Source organism: Chaetodon auriga, chromosome 3 (genome assembly GCF_051107435.1).
Source record: "Chaetodon auriga isolate fChaAug3 chromosome 3, fChaAug3.hap1, whole genome shotgun sequence".
NCBI classification, from domain to species: domain Eukaryota; kingdom Metazoa; phylum Chordata; class Actinopteri; order Chaetodontiformes; family Chaetodontidae; genus Chaetodon; species Chaetodon auriga.
Window position 1 is genome coordinate 19,771,410 of NC_135076.1, and position 27,800 is coordinate 19,799,209.

A 27,800-nucleotide genomic window follows, 5' to 3' on the forward strand; every position below is an offset into this window, starting at 1 on the left:
AGACCCAGCTGTGCACAGCTTACAGGGTTCCTAGCATGGCTGTAGAAATCTTCACTATCTTTTATTCATAAACAACAGGTTTTTCAGAAATGTCCTGTTTGCTTTGTGCCTGACACAAATATATTGTGATGTTGTTTCTGAGCAATGTCTGATTCAATGTTACACTCAGCTTTGAGTTACAGCTACAATTGCAAATGTTCATATCACTTTTCATCTTTACCACACCACTCTTACTGTTTCAGTAAGTGATCTTCCTACAACTCTATTTCAAATCCCTCCTTTAATTGAGCAGATAACTCATAACATGCTTGCAAACAAGTCTGAATATGCCTCTCAGTGTTCATTGTATCTACATGCTGAGATCTGGCTTGAACTTCCCAGCCAGTCACATTCCAGTGTAGGAAGACCACAGGTACGAGACTGGTGAAGAGAGAGGTGAAGTCAGAAAGGATGAAAAAGAGAGACGGGCGTGAGTGAAGGGGGAGAAAGAAAAAACTGTGAAAGGAAAGGAAAACAAAAACACCAATAAGAAGACCATGAGGGCTCAACACTACTGGCTGCTGCTGCTGTTGTTCAACTGCTGTCAACAGCTTACAGGTAATGTGGTGGTTGGAATGTGCAGATTAGTGTGTATGTGTGTGTGTGTGTGTGTGTGTGTGGGGGGGGGGGGGGGGGGGGGGGGGGTGTATTTGAATGAGAGGCATTTATTCAGAGTGCACCTTGAATGAGTATGTGGGGTTGTTCATGGTTGTATAGCTGTGTGTGTGTGTGTGTGTGTGTGTGTGTATATGTGTATGTGTATGTGTGAGAGAACAGCCAGTCTTTGGCTGTGGTGGACTGGCCTCCTCTGGGCTCAGACATGTCTCAACCTGTCCTCTCAGGAATGCTGCAAACAGGAGTCCTCATGTAAAACCTGCCAGTGGTGCAGACATAAAGTTTCTCCATTGTGTATAACACGTTACGGGTTTAGGTAAGTGTGACCCAGGAGGGGCAACAGTAGGTCGGTAACCTCGTACAGGCTCTCGACTGGCTTCCTCCAGTTGGCCGGCACTTTCACAGTCACCACTGTGATTAGTCGTTGAGTGCAATGGTAGTCAAAACTTCTGACACTGGCAAGAAGGTAAAATCACACGAGATTGTTGGGTTTACTGGTTGCCACTGGGAAGCATGAATGTGGTCACCAAATTTAATATCAAGTTCAATAGAGCTTTGACATTTCCTACACATATCAAACATTAACACCATGTGTGTGTTTTAAGTTTGCAGAAGCAACAGCAAAAGCTTGTTGGCAGTAAATATGGGAAATTAGCATGACTGCAGCATGAACTGCAATCTGTATATTTTGTGTTATTGATTTGTTTTCATGTTTTTGTATTAACACAGATCAGATTTCATAATTTTTCAATATCCTGCAAATTTTCAATGTAGTGAATAGCATAACAAGATCAACTTTCTCCTCAACCTTTATCAAACCTGTGTTTTTATTTGCCTAATAACTGAAAGGAGGAGCGCTCATGTGCCTTCATGTTTCTTCATGAATCTTACAAGTACAACAATATGTCATCTGCATAATGGCTGATTTTACGATGTAAGGGGCCACAGTAATTAATTTGCTGAAGATTATAAACATGGAAGGTGAGATTTCCTTGTCTTGTTTCCCTGTGAAGCGTGAAGCTCTGTGAAATGACTGGAATGTCTTCCTCTGTGCCAGGAGCTGTGAGTGGCATCAGTCCACATATAAAGCATTATGAGGGCTTGTCATACGACAGGGAGGCTCTTCATAGGAAGCACCTGAGAGCCAGGAGAGCCACAAAGCCTCATGAATACACACTGCAGCTAGACTTTACTGCTTTCCACAGGTAACTTCACAATTTCTCTAACTATGACAAATGTTTCCTCCACTCTTACACTGGCTAAATATACAGTTTGCTTCTGTTTGAACACATTTTTTATTCCTGTTCCTAAGAGGACCAGCAACCAACAACACATGTCTGGCATTAATTGCCCATATTGGCCAGCTGTTGATAGATCTGTATACCCTCCACTGCACTACAAAGCTTTGACCACATCTGTGAGCTGTTTATGTTTTTGTTTCCTTCAGAACTTTCCGTCTGCTTTTGCAACACAACGCAGCAGCATTTTCAGAAAATTTCATGGTAGTCAGTGAAAATGGTTCCACATCAGCTGACCTCTCCCACATATATTCAGGAACACTAGAAGGTGGGTATGGCAGGGATATCTAGTATGGCTGGGAACAACTTACGTGTTATTCAAATCTGAGTGGATTTACCGGCATCAAAGCTTTTAATCGCCTTATATCAACAGTCATTTGTAGTCTTTACAGTTTGAATAAACCATCTGGATGAAATATTTGGATAAAACATCTGTGATAAAACATTCCTGATAAAACACAAAGTAAAACTTAATGAACTGTGCAGCTTGAATGAGAGTCATTCATTGCTTTCTCTCTCTTGACTCATATCTCACGCTCTGATGTCTGAATGCTTTAAGTTTCTCTCGGTATTGTATCTTTTTTTTTTTTTTCTTTCTGTCTCTATTCCTCAGTTATCTGTTTTTCATCTACGCCTCTCTGACCCTGGCATGTTATATCTTTTGACCCGATCTTGCAGGTGAACATGGTTCGGCCTGCCATGGCTCTGTGTTGCAGGGTCAGTTCGAGGGAACGATCCATACAGACAACGGGACTTATCACGTAGAGCCAGTACACAGATACAACAGCAGCGAAACAGATCACCACTCTATAATCTATCATGAGGATGACATGGGTAAGACTACCTTCCATTTTCCACTTTAAGAAAAATATATATATTGGCTCTGCAGTACCCTCTAATTGCCCCAAGTCTCCAGGGTGTAAAACGAAATTAAGCCTTTTGTATCTGCAGACTGAAATTGTCCAAATGACACCTCATAACCTCAGCTGCATTTCCTGGCCATTTGCTGATGATGGCAAGAGCACAAAAATACATTCCTCACTACAGTAGATCTCCCCCAACAGTTTGATTCATGGCCCTCTTGGCGGTCTCACAGAAATATAAACAACTACAGTGAAATCTATCTTCCCCCCATGACTAATCCTCATTGCTCTTTTCTCATACTGTATCTGTACAGTATCTGCAGCCTTGAGCTCTATACAAATGAAGGGGTCAGTGAACCATATGTACTCTTAACTCATGGTAAGAGTGAAGCTATAATTTAACACCAGAACCTATTTAAGGCTGTGAGGGGGTGTTGGAACCTTTCCCGGGCACAGGCCAAAGAAAAGACAAACTTAAGATGGTGGGATTTTTGCAGGAGGAGGTGGGGAGATGGGGGCTAAAGTACGAAGGAAGGTATGAGGGTGAAAGAGGAGGAAGGGGCACAGTACAATGGCAGGAGAAGGATATGAGCCTCTAAAGGGAAAGGAGAGAAGAAAATAGAATAGGAGCATGTAGAGCGTCTCAGAGCATTTGAAGACCCTGGAGATGAAAACAAACTCTTAGTTGGTTTACCGTTATGTCGGCCAGATGGCAGTCATCGCTGAGCCGTCAAGATGTTTTGCGTGTCAGTGTGTATGTGTGGTTCTATCTGTGTGCGTTTCCCAGTGTGCACGTGCGCATTTGCATCAGTAGAAGATTATTTCCGAGAAAGCTTTTCACTAGAAACATACAGATTGTGCCAAACCCCCCCCCCCCACTCACCCACCCACTCCGCCCCCAACCCGCTTTCCTCTTAAGTCTACACAGACTCCCTGGCTGCCTTTCTCCCTACGCCTCCTGCCATTTCTCCAATCCCTTTTGAGACCGTAGCAACATTTACATTAGATAGCATTGCAGCTGACAACATCCTGTTCTTTCATTCACAGGCCTGCATATCTGCAGGAAACTGTGAAAGATTTGGCTCATGATATTTCAATAAACAATCAATGCTTCCATACAAGTGGTAAATTAGGACATGAACGTAATGTGTCTATTCCTGTGTGTATTTCCACTTCCCATGATGTCGTCTGGGGGAAACACAGGTTATTTGAGGAACTTTCTGTCTCCTGGGATGACACGAGGTCTCTCAAATCTGGGACACAGAGCACAGCCCAGAGCGGGGCCCACCTGCTTGTTCTGCTTCAAGCTCAAAGACTTCTTAAAATTAAGGACATCGTTCTATATCTTGAATAATAAACAATATACATTTATGGTATGAAGGGTTTACCGACAATGTGGACACAGTAGATTGACACAAGTGATGGCACAATGGCAAGTACATATTGCAAGTATTAGTATAAAGTTACCTCCAATCTCCATTGAAGTAAAGAACAAATCAATTAAATCATAAGCCATCAACACATTGTCAAGCAGTGCATGAGTGTCTGTAGATAACAACCAGGTAGATGCCAGACGTCTGTGCTGATGCTAACTGAAATACAGCCTGTCCATGTAACAAACAACGACAATAAAGTAAAAGGTGAAATTATTTTTTGTTCCTACCTTTGGGAATATTACGTTCATTTGGTGTACTGTAACCTTTGCCGTGTTTATCCCGACAATCTGTGTTTGTTTTCTTTGAGGTGTGCCAAAACAGGTTTGTTACGTAAGTTGTTTTCTATATTTTAGAACATTATTAACTTTCCATTGTGTGGTGACATTAATGCACATCTATTTTCTCTGTTTGTTGTGTCGGTCAATCAAGTCAGTTTAATATGATCGTGTCAACCCAGATGTTTTGCACTCTGTACCCATGTTCATCTATTTTCAACTGACCCAACTCTTTTTTAAAAAAATCTCTATTTGTCATGTTCTTGCAGCTGCAGTGTACTTCTGCACTGCTTTATGGGACTTTCCCTTTGAAGTTTCAGTATGAACGATGGACACGTATTGACCTCATACTTCCTTGAGCTAAATCAAGAGTAATACACGTATTTTAAATATCACTGAAAATCCGTTGATATTTAACTCCTGGTCAATTAATAGTTGTGTCACTGAAAGTGAAGTTATGTGTCATCTCTTGCATTGTCCTTTAATATTTTTACACTCACTATAGGGTTCTTTAAGGTTCTACACACATATAAAACCGCCATATCTTCAGTTTAATAATCCAGTCATCACACATCTATTTCCTCATGGTATTCATTGCCAAATTATATTATACAAGCATGGAGGACTTGTGAAATATCTCCAGAACACTGGCTGAACATTCTGTGTTGCATCAGCATCTTAAGGTTATCACTCTGTGGCATTAGTGCTATAGAAACAGCTGCTACAGGTACTGTGGCATTGGCATTGTGATAAACCATTGTGATAAAAAGAACTGTCACATGAGGAAAACTGTGTATTGAAATATATTTGCTACAGAGCACGATTATTAACAGACAGTCAAACTGAATTATACGATGTTGAACACAGCTTCATCTTTATAGAGGTCTGATCAGTGGGGAACGATGAGGGCTGATCCAGGATACCTGGACTACATGAGGCATAAACTGTGGACCAGGCAGAAAATCTCTCACCAAGCTTGTGAATCATGCTATTAGAACTGTTGGGCTTTGTGGTTTGAAAGACCATGGATTAAATGACACATCAGAGGTTTCATCCAAGCAGTGGCCATTTGTACTTGAGCAGTGGTGTGAATACTCTCTGTTACGGGCAGGGGAGGAAACAGACAGATAGAGTTGAGTGGATTGTTATATTTAGGTTTCAGGGTCATTTTGCACTTGAGCTAACCAAAGGGGCACGTGCACTGGCCATACTGGTACCTGGGCCAACTAGAGGGACACTTGGATGACACTTGTCCTGATCAAGTATCATTGGTGGGGCACTTGAGCAGTGACGCTGGAGCAAAAATGGAAATGTCGCATTCCAATATATATACAGTATTTATATACATATATGTGTTTTATGTTTTTTACATGTTTTCCAGAACTGGGAGGTTCACTATGAGTCTTGACTGAAGTGTGATTCAGATGTTTTATTTTCTCTTTTTTTTTTCCAGTTTTGCAAGTCCAAACTGTAAATCTTGCACTGGTCATTTGACAGTTTCTAATGGGGAACTCTTCCCAGAACCACTCAAACATTTTCTTTGCTTTTTCTTGGCAACGTTGGAAACACAGGTCAGAAATATTTATCTCCTGTAGTATGATAGAGAAACACATGAGAGAGAGACCGAAAGACAGTGAGAAAGAGAAACAGAATATGGGCAAGCAAAAAGGTCTGGAAATAATTCCGTCAGTGGGTCGACGCCCGACATTTAGACCTCCACATCCACCTCCACCCCCACGGCCCACCCCCACTCATACCATGTATAGAACGAATCACAGGTTTGTGATTGGCTGGAGGTCTTTCATAGGATGGTGTGATCCAATCATGTGTTGCCCATCCCTCACTGTAGGCCCATGTCTGTTGTACTGGGAGTGTTCACACGCACATACATGCACACGCACACGCTTTGCATTACCCCTTTGAGGTTCTTAGGGGTCACTATTTAACTGAGTCACTCTCACTCCTGCCAGCAGCATGTGAGCGTGATTAATGTGCCATGTGACTCTACTGTAACGTGTGGACCTCAAATCCGTTTTGTCTGCATTAAATTTTGCTCTCTATACATTAATCTTAGCCTGTACATTCCTGTGACACTTACTGTTTTGATTATTTGACATTAATTTTAAACATTTTGCAGCAGTTTACATCACATTCTTTCCTCCATTTTCGTATGCAAATTACGCACAGTCTCTGACCATAAACCTACTACACTCTGTCGCAATGAAGTCTTTCTGGTTCCTTGCATTTTCCTGGAATTCTGTGTTTTTGCCAGTGCTGTGCAGTTATGAGCCAATTTATGCAAATGCGATGCCTCCCTGGACTGCAATCCCATCATTATTGCATCAATCTTAAAGAGGCAGTTGTCCCAGAGGTGCTGCAAATTGCAGACGATTATGTTGTTTTAATGAAATCAAACCAGCACCTATCACATCGTTTTCCACAGGCAGCCCCATGGCTCCCACTCAAGACCCCAGCGCCGATTTCCAAATGTGGGTTCTCTATTTATAGCGTTTGCGAATGCGAGGGTGCTTCTGCCCATGTTAGCTGTTTGACGTAATGGTCAGTGTGGACATCTGCAGTTATTGTTTCGAATTGTTCGGTATAGGAAACAGTTTAAAGGAAATGCATGGTTTAAATGGGAGACCACAGGGCATGTTGAAGAAAATATGAGTTCTTTGACTCAAGTTTTAGGCTTGACAGCTGTAATACCACAAATACATATGTACCATTAGTTTATTTACTTGGGTCATTAGTTTGCTAAACTTACTCCAGGAAACAAACCGGTCATCTTTTCTATGACAGGGGTTCTAAAGCAATAACTGCATGCATTTGTTGAATAAAGCAGAGAATCACATGACCTAGTATGTTTTCCCATGATACTATGATTTACAAGACCTTGAAATCTATTTCAGGACTTCTGTCCAGCTTTGGAGCTCTTGAATCACTCAGCATTCACACAACACATTTACAATAATCATTTCAGTGCAAACAAATAATTTTCCCAATATCAGACTGTGTTTTGACCACATCACTGGTGTGTTTATTTGTGAGGTTATCTTTCACAATGTCCTGTCTGCGCCAACAAGTGTTCCATTTTTCATTATGATTGAAGAAAACTGTTTTATTTGGAACACTGTACACCCACGTTAAAATAAGTCACTGATGGGAAACAGAAAGTTCACCAACTGAATCAACATGTTCGAGAGCAAAATTAGTGGTGAGGTGTGTGCTTGTGTGTCTGTGTTTATCCCACATCTCGGTGTGTGTGTTTGGCTGAAGGAGAGACAGAAGAGTTGGACTGCACATGTACATCAACACATCTCAGCTTTTATACTGTGCGTGTATCAAAGCGTCTCTGTTTGTTTTTGTGTAGTGCTGCCTTCTATGAGAACCGGCCCTGATGGATTCTGCAGTACAGAACATCTAAACCTCCTCGCCCAAAGCCTCAGACCCAATGAGGTAGGACAGTCCAGACATCACCTCAGTGAATAATCACTCTGCCTTTCTGTCTTTCTCTGCCCTCACCCTAAAACACCTCCTCTACAAAACCATTTATAGCCAATTAATTCCAAACCAGTTTAGAAACCAGTCTGTCTGATTCATCTGGTATAACTGACCTTATTTACGAGCACATTCATTAATTCGGTCACTTTTATTTAGCCTGTTGAGTCACCAAGAACAAATAACAGGATAAACTTTGAGCAGGAAGCTGTGACAGTAACAGAAACTGTGTAAGATACAGAAAACACATCATGGTGACTCAGAAAGCTGAAAACTGCTTCTTTAGGGGCCTATATTTACAGGGGCTGCTGCAGATCAAAACAAACATGACCTTTTCTGTGTTTTAAAGTGATTATAAAACCAGGTATAAAGGAATAAACATCTGCTATATCTATTTAGCTAATCTCCCTCTTGGGTACACTATTTATTGTTAACTTTTGACCAACTGGGTGGTGGTCCCAATGAGTATTCTCAACAATAGATGTCGGGACATTGATGCAGATCCATTTTTAACGACATGCCAGCAGGTGAAGATCATTTCCACTGTTTGATCATGAAATGATCTGAACAGATGTTCCCAGTGGAGCCACGTTGTGTTCCTGTGGCTACATATCTCCTTTCCAACTGGGACATGCGACACATTCCAGGTTAAACTGTCATGTTTTGATCATGATGCACATATCACGAGGGCTGATGAGGACAAACTGTTAAGTAACTTAACAGGCAGACTTCAGATCTGCCTCCCAGACTGTCTCCACTTCAGGATCTGATCTTGTGTGATTCTTGCTTTTTCTTCATGTCCCTGCAATTTCATCCACAGGAGGCACCAGTGAGCCGGTTGAAGCGAACAGTGGATGAGTCCAAGACGTCGTGCCTGCTTCACTTCCATGCTGACCACCTCTACTACAAGAGGTTCAAGTCTATTGAAGCTGTTGTGGCTCAGGTGACCAGTTGAAATCTTTTATTTTGGTTTCACTTAAGAGGAGATGATATTTCATATGTGAAAACATAACCATGATTTCATGATTTCAAGCTTTTGGCAGCAGTCAAAAGGGTTTAGACACCCAAAATGTAAATATTTTTTCCTCTTTTAGCTAAAAGTAGAGCTCACTGAAGATTAAAGATGCAATAAGCAAAAATTTCAGTTAGGACAACATTCAAAGATTTGAATGTTGTCCTAACTGAAATTTTTACAGTCAAAAATGTCTTTGTGTTGCAGAAATATAGACTGAAGTAAGCATGCTAACCAGCTATCCCGTCCTGTCTTGCAATACCACTTTATAAGAGACAATAATCTGATAGTTTAGGTCAGAGGTGGGTGGCTGGGTGCTGACTGATGCCAGAATTCCCTCTAGATCCTCTCCTGCTTCCCACCTCTCCTGTCCCCGTCTGAACCTGCCGTGTTATCATCGTGCCTGGACTCAGATTCCTGGCCGTAAATCACCTCCATACTGTACCCCCTGTCATCAAACAAACTGAGACAGACCTTCATCAGTCTCAGAGGTACTCAGTTCACCCCAACCCAGGCCAGAAAACCTCCTCATACCAGTTCCAAAGCTCCTGTGCTAACAGTGGAAACACCACCAACACCCAAAGTCAGCTAGGTAAACCAGACTGGTAGCAGCATGGCTAACTGAGCTAAGCTAAGGGGAGCTACATTTAGCCGCAGTTAGGGGTTACTCTGATGATATGCTTGCCCTGTATGTTTGGTGTGTGAATTCAACAGGTGGCCTATTCTTACATGCTGTACCTTCAAAGGTCTGATTCTTTGGTTTATTTTTAGCAACACAAAGCAAAAGCCCAAGCCTGAGTGTCCCCCTCTTCAGAGTGATGCACTTAGATGCTGTTGATACCTGAGCTGCCCGATGTTTCAGACCTCAGGGAATACAGTGTACGTCAGAGAGGTGTAATGGAACATCCAGCACGGGCATCAAAAGAAAACAGAGTTCTTCAACTGTTGACTGAGCTGGGCACACTTTGTTTACAATCAGGCTCATGCATCCAGTGTCCTAGATTTAAGGTACATGGCACTGCAATCAAAGTTCACCTGTTGTAATTCTCAGTCCTGAAAGCTTATCTTAATAAAACAAATTAAACTGTATGCAAGTAGTAATTTCAGATTCCAAAATGCGCAATATCTTGTTACAAAGAAACAATAAAAGGGGTCTTAAATACTGAATTAACAGTTGTTTCATGCTGAGTTTCCCTTTTTTTAACTGAACTGACCTAATATGAGCAGTCGGGGATCTCAGAGTTTGTTACTAAATATCTCTGTGACATATTTCAGGATTTCTAGCAAATGAGAGGAAAGCAATTTGTTTTGGGGTCGTATATTATTTACACTGAGATATTCAGCAACATTAAATAATGGTCTGAACGGTTGCTGCTGTTAAACCGAATATGGGGTCACATGCCAGGACCTTCACAGACGCACACAGCTGTCAATAGACACGGCAGCAGTAGGGAGGGGTTTGTGAACCTTCTCGTTCTCAGAGAGCACAGTGGCACATGGATTACAGACATCTGGCCAAAAAGGCTTTGGATCGGATTTTTAAACCTGGCACAGACCCACCAGTCCACATGGTAGCACGTAGAAGCTCCAGTGTGTACCTTCAGTATGAAGTAACCACTCTTCAGGTGCCATACAACAGACAAGCTGCACATGTAGTAGCATAGACGCAGAAGTTTTCCATTAAAAGTACACAACTGCAATAGCACAACCTGGTTTGACCTTCCGCTTGCCTTATATTCACTCTGTGAACTCTGAGGAGACTTATTACATTTAAAATGTCAAACACGCAACCTCTTCTCCTGCACTCTTGACTCTTGACCTTATTAGAGCAGTAAAACCTCTGCATCAGCCTCAGATCTTCACCGAGGGAGACCTGGTGGGTGGAAAACTACTAGTTCGTTTTTCAGAGGAATATTCTTTTTCAGCCCAAACCTGACTTTGCAGAAGTTTAAAACCAAAGTGCAAGAAAATGTTGCTTTTCTGGTTTAAGCTGATCTTGGTCTTAGTGCTGGCTGACCTGTGGTTCAAAGCTGCTGGCACGCCTTTATTGCTTCAGTAATAAGACAGATAACAGTGATTTACGTGTCTGTCTGTGTTGAAGTTTCTCTGTCTGAACAAAGCTCTTCTCAATGGGGTCAGAGTTCACATGAGATGCTATCCTAATATTGAGTTTAGCCACATAGTGATAAGAGATCCAGATGAACACAATCACTTTTGTAACATCCTCTAAATTAAAACCAATAAACAGTATTCGTTATCACAGTCAATACTTTCTACGAAACCATGAGAGCGCAGATGTTCATTTTGATCAAACTGCTTTAAATTCATGATCTCAGCATCTGATTTAGGTTCAGGTTGGAACAGGATGCACCTTCATTTTTGTGTTCCCCGTCGGGAAATCTTTGTCACATCTGAGCTTTTTTTAATTAAATCTCTTCTGGTCAAAGCAAGGTCAGTTAATGAGTAAGTAAGTCTGTCTCTTGGCGTCAACACTCTTATTCTTTCTGGCTGTCCACCTGCTGTTTGTCCTCTCATCACATCCTCTCAGATTCTTTCCACTTTGAACACACACACTTGTTGTTGTGCCTGGTCCAGGGCCAAACCTTTGTTACACCGGGTGAGAAAATATACTGTAAGCGATGCCGTGAAGTGATCTTCAACTGTAAATAGACAAAATGCTGCTGTCAATCATTGCTGACCTGGTTTTAACATCTCCTGAAACCAAGGTGTCAATATTTACATGTATGGAAATTCCCAGCAGGCTCTACTGTATGTTCATCTGCTGCTGTATAGACTCAGACCTTCACATGTGACTGGTTTGCACGTGCTTCTGTGAACGTGTGATCGGCTGTGCCACCCACACTGAAAATACCCTGTGGATAACCGCACTTCACTGATTACCTCACATGGCCCAAACTTGGTCAAGTTTAGCGAGTCAAGTGTAACACATTTTGTATGTATTTCTCAGGTTGGCTCCTACATACGAGCTGTGAATGACATCTACGACAAGGTGGACTTTGATGGCATCAAGCTGATTAACTTCAAAGTGAAATCCCTCAGAGTAAGACTGTGCTCAAACAACGACACAATTGTCCCAAATCTTACAGTGTTGCACTTTAAATGCAGGTCTCTGATAACTCCTGACAAGCAGCAATCGAGGCCTTGACATTTTCTGTCTGTCTCGCTCCAGGTGATGACGGAGGAGGATAAAAATGACCCTCTGTATCCTCTGTACATCGGGCCGGAGAAACTGTTGAGTCTGTACTCTGAGAACAACTGGGGCAACTTCTGCCTGTCCTACCTGCTCACTGACAGAGACTACAGCGGAGTGCTGGGGCTCGCCTGGGAAGGCAAGGCCGGTGAGTCAGACTCACTGCGACACACATACAGCGGTTCGGTCATTTGCATATTTCTGCACTGAGATCCTCGAATCAATTAAGTGTCTCCTCAACAGTTTTGACTCCAGGTGCTGCACTGTAGGGAGTGATAAAAATATGACTTCATTTTGCCTTTGGGATGATGCCATGAAGCTGCATGTTGATGAAGAAAAGAAGTCACACAGAAGTGGTCAAACATAGGTTTCTGCTAAAGTGATTGCCTAGTGGTGATCTTAGGGTTCACTGTGTGGACCCCTGTCTAAATGTAAGGGGTGTGTGGACAGTGGTAAGGGTGGTGGGAAGGCCCAGGGCAGGGCACTGGAAAATTTCCCTTATTTTCAAATCCCTATGTTAACAGGTGTGATTTACAGTGTAAACATCATGTAGCTTCAAGTGCTGAAACAAGCTGATACAGAGTATATATGGTATGGTCAGATATTAGATCAGTTCAACAACCTTAAAGCCTGATCAAAACTGTAACCTACACTTAACTTGACGCCAACAATTGAGAAAAATAAATTACCTTATCTTTAATAAAAATATTTTAACCATAAACCCTACAAACATTACTAGAAAGGCGTGGTGAAATTTCAGAGGTATTTAATGAAAATGGAGCATGTTTAAAAAAATAAGCTCATTAGTTTTTGTAGGATGATATGAAGAGCATAAGACTTGGCGAGTGAAATAATGTTTTCCTGCTCTGCCGTGTGAATCTCGGCGTGAATCTCTGTTGATCTACCAAAGTGCCGCTCCGCCTCTGGCTCCCAGGACTCCCTGGCCTTCACATGACACAACCTTGCCAGAGGCCACGTTCAACACTCACAGTTTCCAGATCAGTGTGAATTATTTGACCCATGAAGGAGGAGAACCAAGGGTGTTGGATGGTGCAGAATCAGCTTGAATTTAACTGTACTGACACAGATGATAAAAAACATAATTTCAGAGTAAAAGAAGCAGAAAAGCAGATGTTGAGCATAAAGCAGGTGTAAACTGGTGCAAATACATATGAGCTGTTTACTTCAGTATCAGGGTTAATTAAGTTGCAAAGGAAGTCCAAACTGCAGGCAAAATGCTTGTAAGCCTCCTTTGGTCTTCTTGGAGTAAAATAATGGCTTGGGCCACAGAGTTGCAGGAATTATACAGCTCCAATTTCAGGCCTGTTATTCAAGCAGTGTTTTGGTTTGAGAGACCAAAAACAAAACGTGAGCACACTCCTCAATTAGCAATCAGTGCTGATTTGCATTCAAAGCTGCTTACTCTCTGCTGAAATCATCAGGAAATGTCACTAACTAGTCTGTTAATTATGGGCATGTTCCACTTCGTTTTGTTAATTTTAATTTCACTCTTTACATACAAAAATAAAATTGCTCACAATTCCAAATAAATTACCAAATAAGAAAATGAATCACACCCTGCTGCTAAAAATTAAGCAACCTTTCTTTTTGCTCTCACTTAAAGTAATCATTTACATTATGCTCTTATGAACTCGCTTCACACTTTGTCTGTCACGTACCTGAATTATAGCTCAGTAACCCACATTTCTACAAAATGCCACTGAAACTCATTGATGATAAGATTTGAAATGCTGAAGAAGAACTTTGTAAACACAAAAGTCACAAACTCTCAGTCAACTTGCATTAAGTTTGCTCAGTGACCTATATACACAAGCGTACTACTCCCTGACGTCAGCTACGTCGCTCAGGTCCGGTGACAGACTCTGTGTGTAGCATTATTGTTGTGTCGGAGGAAGCTGGACATGTATGGAATTGTTGTGGTAGGAGGTTCTTCCTGCATGTGTCTATGACATTGTCTCATACGCAGCTTTTGATTGGCTAAACTGAGGGGCGTGAGAGCAGACCACCACAACGACATGCAATTAGGGAGCAATGAACCTTTCACACAAACACACACACACACACACACACACACACAGACACACACAGACACACACACACTCACTCCCAGACGTCCTAGTGAGGATTGGTGACTGCATTCCACAGCATGATCGCCATGGTGACATCTCACGTGATGAACACACACACAAACACACACACAAACACACACACACACATTGTTCAGTGACATTGTTGTGACTTTTCAGTCTCATGTGACCCTAAAGAATGAACAGAGTATTAAATGTGGATAATGTTTGACCTCCAGAAACTGATACGCTCAAGCTGAGTATCTCCATGACCCGCTTCCACCAGTTTATTAGTGGTCTTGGGTAATAGGCCTTAAACTATGAACCCAAAGACCCTGATGCCCCTACAGCTATGGTAGAAACACACATACACACATGATCACGCACAGCCCCCATCAATCACTTGGAACCCCTCCTCTAACCTCTTGAAGCTGTGTTCAAATGCGGGTGGAGGGTGGGGGGTTGGGGCCTAAACGTCTTGTGCCACATGATCTTTTCTCACCAGTGAAATTCCTTCTTCTCTGGAAGCGAACTGAGGAACAGATAGTAGTTTTCCACACTACATGTTTGGTGTCCTTTAGGGTTTTTTAAATAGTGTGCTGGCTGTGATGTGTGCGATAGAGCCGTTGGCCTTTTGGGAGAATAAAATAACAGTGTGACCAAAAATGTAGAAAGCAGAGTATGCAACATCTTGAAAAACTTAATGTGTCCAATTTGGCTTTGTACTCCTGTCACAGTGTCTGATTCACAATGGACAGTTTTTTGTTTTTTGTTTTTTTTAAAGGATCAAAATTAATGTAGCAGAACCAGAGTTGTTGACTTTTTTTACATCATTTTTTTGACATCCCTTCAGGCAATTTCTCAACCTTACGCTGCTCCCTCCGGAGCCACCACAGACTTTATTTAACATTTTTCACATATGCAACAGCACCCCTCAGGACCCGTAGACAGACTGTGTAAGATCAGTGGAGTTCCCCTTTTAGGTCACAAAGGGCAGGTCCCCACTGACAGCAGACATTATTGTAGGGTGCAAGTTTACAAGGTTCAGATCTTCTGACTGAACCAACACAATTATAACAAAGCTCAGCAAACTCAGCAGTTTGAGCCACTGTATCTGCCTTCTAGTATTAGTCAGTTAGTCTCAGTTTTATTGGTAATATGTAGGTTAACACAGGGTCAACTGTACTATCAAATGTGTTGGATGAGAAAATAGGTCAGCTCAGCAGTGAGAGCACTTTCATAAGATAAAGAAGAACATTTAAATAAAAAGAAATTCAGATAGAAGATGAGGATTATGTGTAAAAGTAAAGTGTCTGTGTAACCATCTGTTTCCTGGATGTATTAAAAACTACAGACCAGAACATGAAAACATGAAAACACTGACACACACTGCTTCTCAGCCTGAGCTTCAGACCAATACGATGATAATGTGATATTTTATTGCTTCATAGTCACATCCTCTTTTTTTTTGCCTCTCCAATCAACTTACACTCTTGTTGCTTATGAAGTTGCTGTCAGTGAGAATCACAACTGATATCAATGAGAGCAAAAACACCAAAAACAAGGCTGAATAATGATGTGTTCCAGACAGACTTTTGTTTTCACAAGTGAAAAAAGGCCAACTTCGTCTCACAATACGGTGAATAAATCCCATTTAAATTTGCAACGTGGGGGTCATTGAACTCTGGAGACAAAGAGAGCAGTGATGGAAAGTCACTGGATGCAGTTACGTTACCTTTGGTTGACTTCCAGTAGAGCGACTGTAGCTTTCTGAGAACTTTGGTCGTCATTCTCAGAATCGCTCCCTGTGTCTGTTTTTGTTGTTAAAGGTGTTATGGGACACTCAGACTCCCCCTGCATGTTTATCCAAGGAAAGACTTCCCCTTTACTATTGTTTGTTTGCTCCTATCAAACCGTGTGAAAGTGTGTGTGTGCACCTGCATGTTTGTCTGTGATGTTAATTGATACTGTACATGATCAAATGTTTCTTGCAGTGGGTGATACCATCTTCCTCGTTCCTGCTCATGTGTGTCTCAGTGTGTGTGCTGGTTTCCTCTTGATGGGGAGTGTGTGCATTATGTGCAAGGTCTGTTTGTTTCTCCTGACTGTGTTTGTCCGGTGGGCTAATAATAGGAGTCTTTCATTACGGCTCCTTTCTGTGGCGAAGACGAGAAGGAGGAGGGGACGAAATCGCAGCCCCTCTCTGCTCGCGTTGCCAAAAACCACAGTGCAGGCCTCTAAAGTAAGCTCTTTCTAGGAAACCCAGCTCCTTGAATAGCCCATCAGGGGGGCCATTTTAGGTCAAAAGCAGGGAATGCTGGAGAAATGCATCCAGAATTCTTGATGAATATGGCTGGGGGAGTTTTGTCTGGCAGTTTGTGGACATGGAACTGCACTCTTTTTGCTTTTAGCCTCTACGCCCTCTTTCACCTGACATTTGATGGCAATGTATCCATCTAACCACTGCAGTGCCCTCACTGTTTCTACAACAGCAGAGACAGGGGACGCTTCTGTTTTTGTTTTTTGACTTCTAACTGTCTCTCACCATTCCTGGACGTCACACTTACGCCCACTGTGAAAGAAAAACATCCAGATGCCTGCGACTGGTTCCCACAGTCATCAATGACACCTTGTGACCTCGGATTTCTCTGAAACGGCATATCTTTAACAGACGTGCGCCTCAGAAGCCATACCCCTGAAAACGGTACTGCTGACCACATTGTGTAACAGGTGTTATATAAAATTCACGTGCCTGCACGGAAAGTGCTGAGACCTCCACCCCGAACCACACATGTGCATTGGAGAGAGCCAATGAAGAGAGAGGATGGACACATGGAAATATGGAAATTACTCCCACAGTAGCTGATTGAAAGACTTGGCGGTGGCTGCGCAGAGAAAATGGTGATGGATGAGAAAGAGCATGAATAGACATGGATGTACACTGTTGGTTAAGTGATAAACTTCTTGGGCTTAGATAAGAGTCACAGGTGGTTAGCATCTTCCAAGGTGCACTATTTAATAAATTATCAGCCTGTATGTGTTGTGTGATAAGAAGGACCTTGTTTAATGTGGCATGAAATGTCAGGAAATTGTCTCGTTGAACTACCTGAAGCCTGCTTTGCTCGACTCCATGAGCAATCTCTCTAAAGAACCATAGCATAGGTTCTCAGGTTGACCAATCGGATTGGTTTCTGCAAAACTAGTCCTCTGGCTGGCCAGCTGAAAGATGATGTCACAACCCAGCCATCCATCCATGTGAATGCTGCCAGCTGTTTGTAATTGTTGGGATGGCTTTCGGGGGCATTATGTAAACCCAGGGAAACTGGAGACTGTTGGATGCAAAATGGCTCTGCAGGCTTTGATGTGAAACTAGAGGAGCTCAGCATGTCTGTTGGTCTGTCTGTCTGTGCCTCCCTAACAGGGGGGGCCTCAGAGGTCGATAACGCTTCAGTAGCAAAACATTGTTGGTTTAAGGTATTTCCAGTAACACAAGGTCGGTTATGCAACCATACTGTAGTGCAGAGTGACAGGCAGGTATGTTTTCGGGGGGTCTGCAGCCTGTTGAATCTGCAGTATCGACAGAAATTGCAGTTGGAACTATGATGCGTTCATGAGTTGTCAACTTTACCAAAAACCTGTATTTCTACCACTTTCTTGTCATGCAATACCTACTGTTGACTAAGCGGTAAAATACATAAACCACATATTGTTTAGAAGACATCATCATATGACTATTTCTTACATAGTATTAAATGTAATTTATTCTGTATGACCTACAGTGGAAACCAGACCCACAATCTCCATTTTTATCCCCTCGTCTATCTGTACCTCAGGTAACTGGGGAGGCGTGTGTTCACAGCAGACCACCCTGCGGAACGGCCAGACCTCCACCCTGAACACAGGCCTGGTCACAGTTCAGAACTACGGACAGTTCCTGCCTCCTCGACACGTCCAGCTGACCCTCGCCCATGAACTCGGCCACAGCCTGGGATCTCCGGTTAGTCGCCATTAAAAAACACCCACAAGATCTGTCTGATGCTTAATGAAAAGCGGGTCTTTATCAAAGTGCCTCCATCAAACCAAACACAATTACAGAGAATGTAGAACAGGATTTATTCCATGTCCTTCCTCTGATAATGTCAATTTTAAGGATACTCGCAGTGATATCACATGTTAAATTGCATTGATGAATACTAAAGCCTGTATTCAACTCTCTGCATCCTAAATATACTTATTATAGTTCTCCGGTTTTGTAGAGCTCAGTTTAGACTTGAATAAAACAAACTGTACTCTGGGACACTTCAGTAACAACAGTATATGGCCACTTTTTTGTGCCTTACATCCATTTAATGAGGGATGTAATATTTCAAGCAGTACATCAACTCCAACATAGACAGTTGCAGACTCATAGATGTCCAAATTTAATAAAATTGCACAGTGGAGACTCCATTTTATGGTGGATTTTCTCTTTAGATTAAACGTCGCTACTAATTTAATGGCATATGCAAAAAAAGGCAATCTTGTTGCCCTTTTGTGCATGTTTTAGGTGCTAATGCAGGCCTATGGATGCATAAGCTTTCATCAGCACACATGTCCAATGTCCATAGCAGGATATTCACAGGCATGATTAATAACATTATCTATGGCTGCCTTGCAGGATCCTGGTATTGTGAAAGCTTTTTTTTTTTTTTTTCCTCGGCTCTCAAATTGAATGGAGCCATTGTCAGTGTTATTAGTTACACCTGTGATTTTCTTCCATAACATGGCAAAATGTCTGCTGAGTGAAAGGTCTATTCAGTGCAAGTTTGATAAAATAACTCCTCACAAAACACAGTTCATAATACAGATCAGTGTAGTATTTCAGTTTTACGTTGAACCCCTTTTGGTTCCCCAGTCACAAGCACTTTGTAGTCAGTGTGGTGCTGAATGATGATTCAACATGACGAATCTCTGTGAATCAAAATTTAGACTTACTTAACATATTCTCACTAAGCATACATGGCTGTTTGCAGTGCACCAGAACAAATTGTCTGTGAATGATTCACTTATGTAGGCATTAGAGACCTTTGTCTTTATTGACTGGGTGGTTTTTCAGAGATTCTTGGCTCAGCCTCACTGGATAATCTGAATTAGAGAGAGAGAGAGGATCTCTGCTTTCGCTCGCTTTTTCCTCACTCTTATTCTGTTTATCTAAGCACTTAAGTCAACTTAACTGCAGTTTTTAGGCACTGCAAACTTCATTTACTACTTTCTTTACCAAAACAATTTACATTGACAACATATGATGAGCTAATAAAACACATTACCAGGGGTTCCCAGCATTTTTGGCTTGTGATCCCTTACAAAAAAAAGGGGTGTTGAGTGAACCAAAGCGTGAATTCCCCTCTACACTTTTCAAATGGTTTCTTTAAAATAATTGTTCAGGGCTGTAAAAGGTAAAATTAAATATTTTACAGGAAAAACTGAGAATATCCTAAAAAATTTAAAGCAAATTTCTGTATCAGATTTATCTTGTGACCCTTTAGAGGGGCCTGACCCCTACTTTTGGAAACAATGGACTAAACTAACTGTATACTGTGCATAAAGTAGTTAAACTAGTTAATGCTGCTTACACATTGATGCATCAGTGTTAATGTAATAATGTCATCTACAAAAATATAATCCATATGCAGGTGACACTTTACTGCAGAAACAGTACTTTAAGCACTGGTTCTGCAGTAAGTACCTTAAGTATATTTCACTCATAATACATCTGTACTTTTTAAATTTTAAATGCAGGACTCGTATTTGTGATGGATGTATTTTTCCATTGAGGCGTTAGTACTTTAAATACTAAAGGATCTGAGTACTTCTGCCAGTGTGATCCAGCCCCTGCATAACAACACACAGCTTATGTATACACACAAACGCATGCACATCTCTGCATGTGTGATGGCTGCGAACACCTGCGACCTTTCGCCCACTGCCCAAAATGCCAGCAGCCCTCCTCAGTCTCTTTTCACCCTGCCCTCTGTTATTCACACTTCCACTGACCAAAGAGTCCTTCCAGGCGTTCCTGAGCAGATTAGTTCTGCTATGTCAGACCCTGCTGGCTTTCTATAAATTAAACTACCGTTAGTTCTGTTGCTCCGGCCTGGTGTTCTGGCTTGGACAGGCATGTCTCATTGTTTCCATACAGGCTGGCAGAAGCACATAAAGACATCTGTACACAGGTTTCACCTGAGATTTGTGGGAGGAAAGGTGAATGCAGACTGAATTCTAGGAAAAGAGCCGCTTGGCCTTTGGTTTACTTCTCTTGCAACCATACGTGCACACAGTGGCTTTCAGATCTCTGTGTGTGAATCAGTTTGCTGCTCATGTGGTTCTTGTTTTGAGTTGCTACATTTTGTGCACATATCTTAATATTATGGCGGCAGCTAACAATTATCTTTGAATAAATTATTCTGTATTTTTGGCAATAAAATCTCAGGAATTTGTTACAATGTGCTCGAGAGAAACTGGACTCAAATGCCGAGCTGAGACAGAGACGGGAGTCCAGATGATCCTGCACTATTGCAAGTGGATGGACGGAGAGCAAACAGGCAAATAAAACAGACAAACTTGCAGCACAGAACTAGAGCAGACAGAAGTTATGAACCTGAGGCACATAAAAAGACGGGAGTCAAGAAAGGAGGCAAACGGTAAACAAGCAAACAAACAAAAAACATAGAAGTAAAAACACAAAAAAGCAGAACAGGAGTCTCACTTGTCACCAAAAGGATTAAAAAATGATTCGACAAATGTTGGATGCAATGCAGAGCTGGTGCTTAAATACTGTGGCAGCAGGTGGGTCTTGATTGCATGATTAGCAGCAGGTGTGTTCGGGAGAGGAGGAGGCGGAGCAAGCAGAGTTTGCACACACACACACTGACAGACAAGGGAGAGACAGAAGGGAAGGGGAAGGGAAACAAAATACAAAAGAAAAAGGAGGAAACATAATTCAACACTAAGTTGGCTTCATAAGATGCTGCTCATGACATGTTACTAACAATAAAAATAAATGACCTATTGTTCAGAAGCTGCAGCAACATCTGCCGTGGCATGCGGTGCTGCTAACCCCAGAGATGCACATATTGACAGATATAGAGAAGACTATAAAATTAGCACTCATTATGTCCATCAAACTAACGAAGGACAGATGCGGAAAGAGCGACTGAAACATGTTCCCTCTGCACGTGTCCATGTTCATTTCAAATCCACACCTGGGTTTATTAATTCACCATCAGTTTTGACATCCAGAGAACAGAGAAGTTAGAGATCATGTTTAAAAAATACAGCGCTCCGTTCTGTCCTCAGTGTCCCACATGTGGAACACAACATTCCTCTGCCGTTTCAGGGCCATCAGATATCACGAGAATCTTTTGACTGCATAAAGGATGTTTTTTTATTCAGAAATATAACAAAGATAAAGTCACAGAGAAAGTGGTTTTTGTCAATTCATAAGGGGTCTGTGATATATGTAACTGATGTCACAGGCACCATCTCCCACTGTCCTTCACTGAAAACATGCGATGACCTATAACAAGCTGCTGAGATCAGCAATAAAGATGCTGCCGACCTCCCATCTGTGACCTGGATGGAAATAAGTGGTTTCAGCTTGGTTTGATCATTTGTTTCTGTTTACAGCCTGAAAATGTCCAAACAACATCTTACTCCATTTGCTCACTAACTTACCCAGAAAAAGATGTAATTTAAAGGTTAACATCTGTTATTTTGCCTGTCTCCCAGCACGACGAGGGCTCAAACTGTGGGAACCTCGGCTCCACCGGCGGTAAAGGGAGGTACCTGATGTACCCTCACGCCACAGACGAGGTGCGCGAGAACAACGACAAGTTCTCGCCCTGCAGCATCCAACACATCAGCAAGACCCTGAAGCTGAAGAAGGACGACTGCTTTGTGGGTGAGAAAGGAAAGACCAGACGGTGTCCACCTGCATGTTGACCGCTGAGCCGAGGCCAAATGCTGACATTTTGCATTAGTCTCTGTAAATGATTATAATCTGCATTGACTTTCATGTTTTGTGTGTTTATTTACTTGTGCGTGTTTATCTGCATGTCAAGTCAGTGATCAGCCCATCTGTGGAAACCAGATTGTGGAGGAGGATGAGGAGTGCGATGTCGGTCACAACGACACGGACCTGTGCTGCTTCAGTGCTAAACAGCCTGTGGGAGTCCAGTGTCGCCTCAAGCCTGGCAAAGTCTGCAGGTACGACACAGAAATGTACACAGAGGAAGATACGATGCTGCATGCAGACTTGTTGTTGACTTTTGGGTTGAAGCTATTTCTCGCTTTCATCATTGTTAATTGAAGCAGCACACTGTTCTGAACCACTTTGTTGATGTTCTGTTTTCTAGGTCTGTCTGTTTTGTTTCTGTGTGGCTTTCATGTTTTTTATATCATCCTGACTCTATGTGTATGATGTTGTCATCCATCAGTCCGAGTCAGGGCCTGTGCTGTGGTCAGGACTGTGAGTTTAAGCCAGCAGGTCGGATCTGTGATGAGGAGACGGACTGTCAGAGAGAGAGAGTGTGTTCAGGCCTCTCCTCGGTCTGCCCCGAGCCAAACGCCAAGGAAAACCTCACAGTGTGCAGTCAGGGCACGCGTGTCTGCCTGAACGGGGTGAGGCAGCCACATCCACCACGCCACTGTGACTCAACACAACACTGGGACACAACAGCACTGGTGCAAAGCTGGACCTGAACAAAAGATTATATATATATATATATATATATATATAAAGTATATATAAAGATTATAGTGTGGCCCCATCCTAGTTTCAGCTGACGTATATACATCAGAGGATGTGTTTGGTCCAGAGCCAACCACAGCTAATTTAGCTAACTCACTAAGAGCAGCTAGTAGCTACAGCAAAGTGAGCAGGAGTTAAAGGGTGTTACTACATGGGCTCAGAAACACTTCGAAAAACCATCTCAAATGATTGCATTCTGTTTTTATTTACGTTTTACACAGCACCACAACTTTTTTTGGAGTCGGGGTTGTAGTAGCAGAAAGCCTATTTAAACTCCAGCCTGTACAGCCTGCATTCAAGGGTGTAAAGTAAACACGACTTGCAGTTAAAGAGCAACTTAACAACAGCGGAATATCTTATTTTGTTTAACTTTTCACCCTGCTGCACTGACATAGACGTATACTACAGGGAGTGTCAGTACACTGTGATGTCACTGCCAGGTGTGATTACAGATGCAACACTTCAGACCAAACCAAGCGCACCCATCACTGTGTCAGCATGTGGTCAGAGGTGATGATGAAACTTTCAACCAATAAGTAATGACGCACTGCTTTTCAGCCTGGTTTTAGTTCGTTTTTAATGATAAAACAAGCTGCAAACACACCTGCGTGGTTCTTTAAATCCCGAGCGTGACTGTAGCATTAACCCTACCGGGGTTGGTTTATTGTCATCCTCTTTGCTTCAAAAAGCAATTTTGCATAAGAGATTAAAAATAACTTTTAGGTTGTTTATATGATTTGTTATTCAACTAAACTGACTCAGTGCCACATCGAGTGTTTCCTGTTTACATACCAGCTGTCGTGACGCTGAGAATCTTCTAGATTCAATCACTGTCCTGCAAGTGTGCTCACGACCCACTTTATTTGTAAGCAAATGCAGCATTACAACTCAGAATTACTTAGAAAAAGACCTGATCTAAACAACTAGACAAGCACACGTGACGCCATAAAACTTTCATCTGTTGATGTCCTCTGAGCAGGAGAGGCGAGGAATCTATTCCAGCTGCGAATGTTGCTTCATCATGAAGTATTCTGTGGATATATTACTCTCCAGAGGTGTTAAGAGTACTAACCTTTGACGACCTGATCCAGGAGCGTGGAGCATATAACTGGAAAATATGTTTTGGGGGGGGATGAGGAAATGTGCTAATTCAAGAAAAGGGATCCAAAAATGAAGGTGGAGTTTTAATTATAGTGTTCAAGTTAGCCACAAATCATTTCAGATGACGCCATTGTTTCCTTCACTGAACGTTTAAATCCTTCTCAGAATCAAATGAAGAGAAAACAGGAAAACTAAGTCATCTGTCCAAAGTTGAAAACAAGTTTTGGTTCAGTTCTTCAAAATGCTTTGGGAGAAAAATATAATTTGTACCAGCATGTGTTCCCAGCATATCTTCTGGGTAAATAGTAAATTATTTATCCAATTTGTCTAACTTTAGCTCCGTAAACCACAGATCTATGACAAATGTGTCAGTAAAATACAAAATAAACAAACACAGATGCAATATCAGGAAACATCTGAAAGAAAGCATGAGCATTTTCATCTGTTTGATGTCTCAAAGAGCGACGTAGCTCCAGGCTGAAGGGCAGTGTTTTGTTGCTTTGTTGAACCTGTAACCACCCAGCAGTGATGTCACGGTGTGCTGACACATCCTGAAATACATTTCTTCATCAGACCCTGGAGGTGAGGCGTTAACAAGACTTTCAGCTGGTGCTCAGGTGTTCCTTAACTACAGATGTATATGTAGTTTTTTTTTTTTTTGTTTTTTTTGTTTTTTTTACCACCATTTAAGACATCCATTGGTTTTCATTCATTTTCAGACATTAGGAAAATCATTTAGCAGGATCCAGTTGTGAGGGATCATGAGTTCTGCTCTCTTATGTGCCATTTCTGTATTATTGTTGCATGATAACATAGTTTAAGAGCTGTTGTGTACATCAAAACCGAGAAGTTTCAAGAGCTCACAGATTTTCATATCATCCAGAAATGAATGGAAACGAGTGGATGCCTGGAACAGTAGACAGGATACTTTTAATGTGTACTATCTTTATCCAACCTTAGCGACACCTTCAGCTGTTTTTTACGGTTTTTATGGGCCTAAACAGAACTTCCTCAGCCTTATTCAGAACCAGGGATGTCTAACAGTTTATTGGTTGCGATTCAAACAGGTGAATCTTACTTCCAACTAATTTAGCTGCCAGCACTGCTATTTCATGTAATGTCTTCTTAATGTGGTTGTGGTTCTCTGTGCAGGTCTGTACTGAGTCTGTGTGCATGAAGCACAGCCTGCAGCAGTGCGACTGTCCAGGAAGCTCCATGAAGGAGAAGTGCCACATGTGCTGCCAGCAGCCCGGTAACCATGGGCCCATGTGTCCTTTACTACTGAGGAATGTGTTTACACTTTGTGTCTTAGCACGTCAGCTTGTGTCAATTTGTACTGAGGTTACCCTCGTACATCATTGTTTTCCATGAGACAACCTCAAGACTACCACAAGAGACACTGTCTGACACGATGATCTGTGTACAATGAATAACGTGTTTTTTTAAGGAGCTTTGAACATCACCTTTTGAGTTACAGTCAGCTGTATATACAGTGGCTTTAAGGAGCTGACTGATATGTATTATGGTATGTTTAATTTAGATTTTCTCTGTGTCAATGGCAGATAAGCCTGAGACGTGTGCCAGCACCACCTCCTCCGTGCTGTCCCGTCACTTCCAAAGAAAGGCGTTGCCTTTGGTCAGCGGGGCTCCGTGTTCAGGGAACCAGGGATACTGTGACAAATTCCACGTGTGTCGCCTGCTGGATGCAGACGGTCCCATCGCACGACTGAAGAACTCCGTTCTCAATTTGGATGACTTCAGTGACATAGCAGAGTGGATGAAGGTGAAGGTTCCCTGTCACTAGTTTGACAACACACACGTGAAATGATGGAGGATGTTACAGTAAAGGTGAAGGTGAAGAACAACTAATGTTGATGTCATAACATGAGTGAAACTAAAAGAAACTGCTTAAATCAGTGCAGTTAGTTAGTTAATGCAGCTAAATTCAACCAGTAGCAAACCTTTAAGACACTTAATTTGGCAGCGTGATTGCATACAAAGATACAAACTTATCTTGGGGCAACACAAACTGGCACCAAGTCAGTTTGAGATGAAAATGTCTGAACTTGAGCAAAAAATTTGTGCTTTAGGTTTTATTAATATGCTTCAAAAATGTGCAGAGATGAAAGGAGATGTGGCAGATGTTTGCCCGAGGTCTCGTCCTCAGATCAGCTCAGCTCAGCTCAGCTCAGCTCAGCTCAGCTCAGCTCAGTGTGTTTGGTAAACTTCCTGCCTTGATGTTCAGCTGTCTTCAATGTTTCAGTCGTAGCTGCTTTGGAGATTTAGTTCCTCCTGACAGCATGGAGAATCAGGAATTCCCATTTGGGTCGAAGAGCACCTCATGGATCAACTATTCGTTTCACTGGAGACAGAAATGACCCCCTCAGTTCAGGAATCACTGTGTTGTTTTACCGCACCCACGCTGCTGACTCATCGTCTAATGTGCGGAGCCGCAGAGTCGTAGCTTGTTCTGGTTGAAGCCTAAAGACTCGTAAGAATCAGCCAACAAAACCAAGAATATGACGCCAAATACGTAACATCAATCTGTTCACACTGCCACTGGGGGTTGAAATGAGCCAAAACTAAACTTGTTGCAGACTTTCTTGTGTTTGCTGCTCTCAGATTACATCACATGCTGTGTGTGAGTGAACCTTGTTAGTTCAAATGAAGGATTGTGCATGAAAACAATGGTTTAGTCTTGACATTTTGAAATAGGGCTGCAACAATTAGTCAATTAGTTGGAAGATTAATTTGTAAGAATGATTAAAATTCTCTGCTTCTTAGAGATCACACTCTCGTTCATGTAATGTTTTTATCCGTCCTCTGCAGGCTCATTGGTGGGTCATCCTGCTGGCTATCCTGACTCTGTCTGGAGTGATGGGCTGCACCGTCTGCCTCTGCGGCCGCACGCTGGACACCGGTGACTTGTAGCGACCTCTGACTTTTGATCCCTGTCACCTCTGGGTGTACAAGTGGCATCATGATGACGCACAAATTAAATAGGATGCATTTATGTAGGATTTTTAAGTGTCAGGGTCACATTGATGAGATTCTTTCAGTCGGATTTGTTCCACGTCCACGCCTGCTCGACCCGTCTCACACTGTCCGTGGATGCCTTTGCGCGTCATTGCGCATCTGCCATTTCTTTTCCTCATGTGACTTTTCTGGTCACATTTCAACAAGTGGCAAGAGTCTCCTGCGATGCATGTGCTGTGGAAAACGTCGCTGTTGCTGCCAACTGTGAGGTCAGTCAACCCCTTGAGAGGCCACATAGCATCAAACACCTACAGCGATTTAAAGCCATCTGTCCCTGCAAAGACCGATGGGACTCTCCTGCAGTGTCCTTGCTGTTCCATTTGAACTTGAGTGCTAATTTCAGCCTGTTGACAATCCAGCTTTCATGCACAGTGAGACTTTATCAAGTGGACCTTTGGCTTTGTTGTGTGCTGACAAAGAAAAAAGACACTGATGTTTAAGTTAATAAAGTGGTAGTAAACATGACCCTTTAGAGGTGACTTGACTCTTATTCTTAAATTGTTGTATTAGTACTTTTACTTAAGTAAAGGATCTGTGC

At 42.2% G+C, this 27,800-nt stretch overlaps 1 protein-coding gene across 1 annotated transcript; it reads left to right on the top strand.

Moving 5' to 3' along the window:
• Nucleotides 1–427: 427 nt before the first annotated feature.
• LOC143318214 (disintegrin and metalloproteinase domain-containing protein 10) lies at nt 428–27,614 on the top strand. The gene is made up of 15 exons (XM_076726288.1): nt 428–597; nt 1,712–1,859; nt 2,102–2,220; nt 2,631–2,786; nt 7,900–7,985; nt 8,848–8,970; nt 12,008–12,100; nt 12,230–12,398; nt 18,171–18,334; nt 22,105–22,276; nt 22,437–22,581; nt 22,812–22,995; nt 25,379–25,478; nt 25,789–26,009; nt 27,056–27,614. The coding sequence occupies exons 1-15, from the start codon at nt 537–539 to the stop codon at nt 27,155–27,157; spliced, it is 2,043 nt and encodes a 680-aa protein (XP_076582403.1). The 5' UTR covers nt 428–536; the 3' UTR covers nt 27,158–27,614.
• Nucleotides 27,615–27,800: the final 186 nt, after the last annotated feature.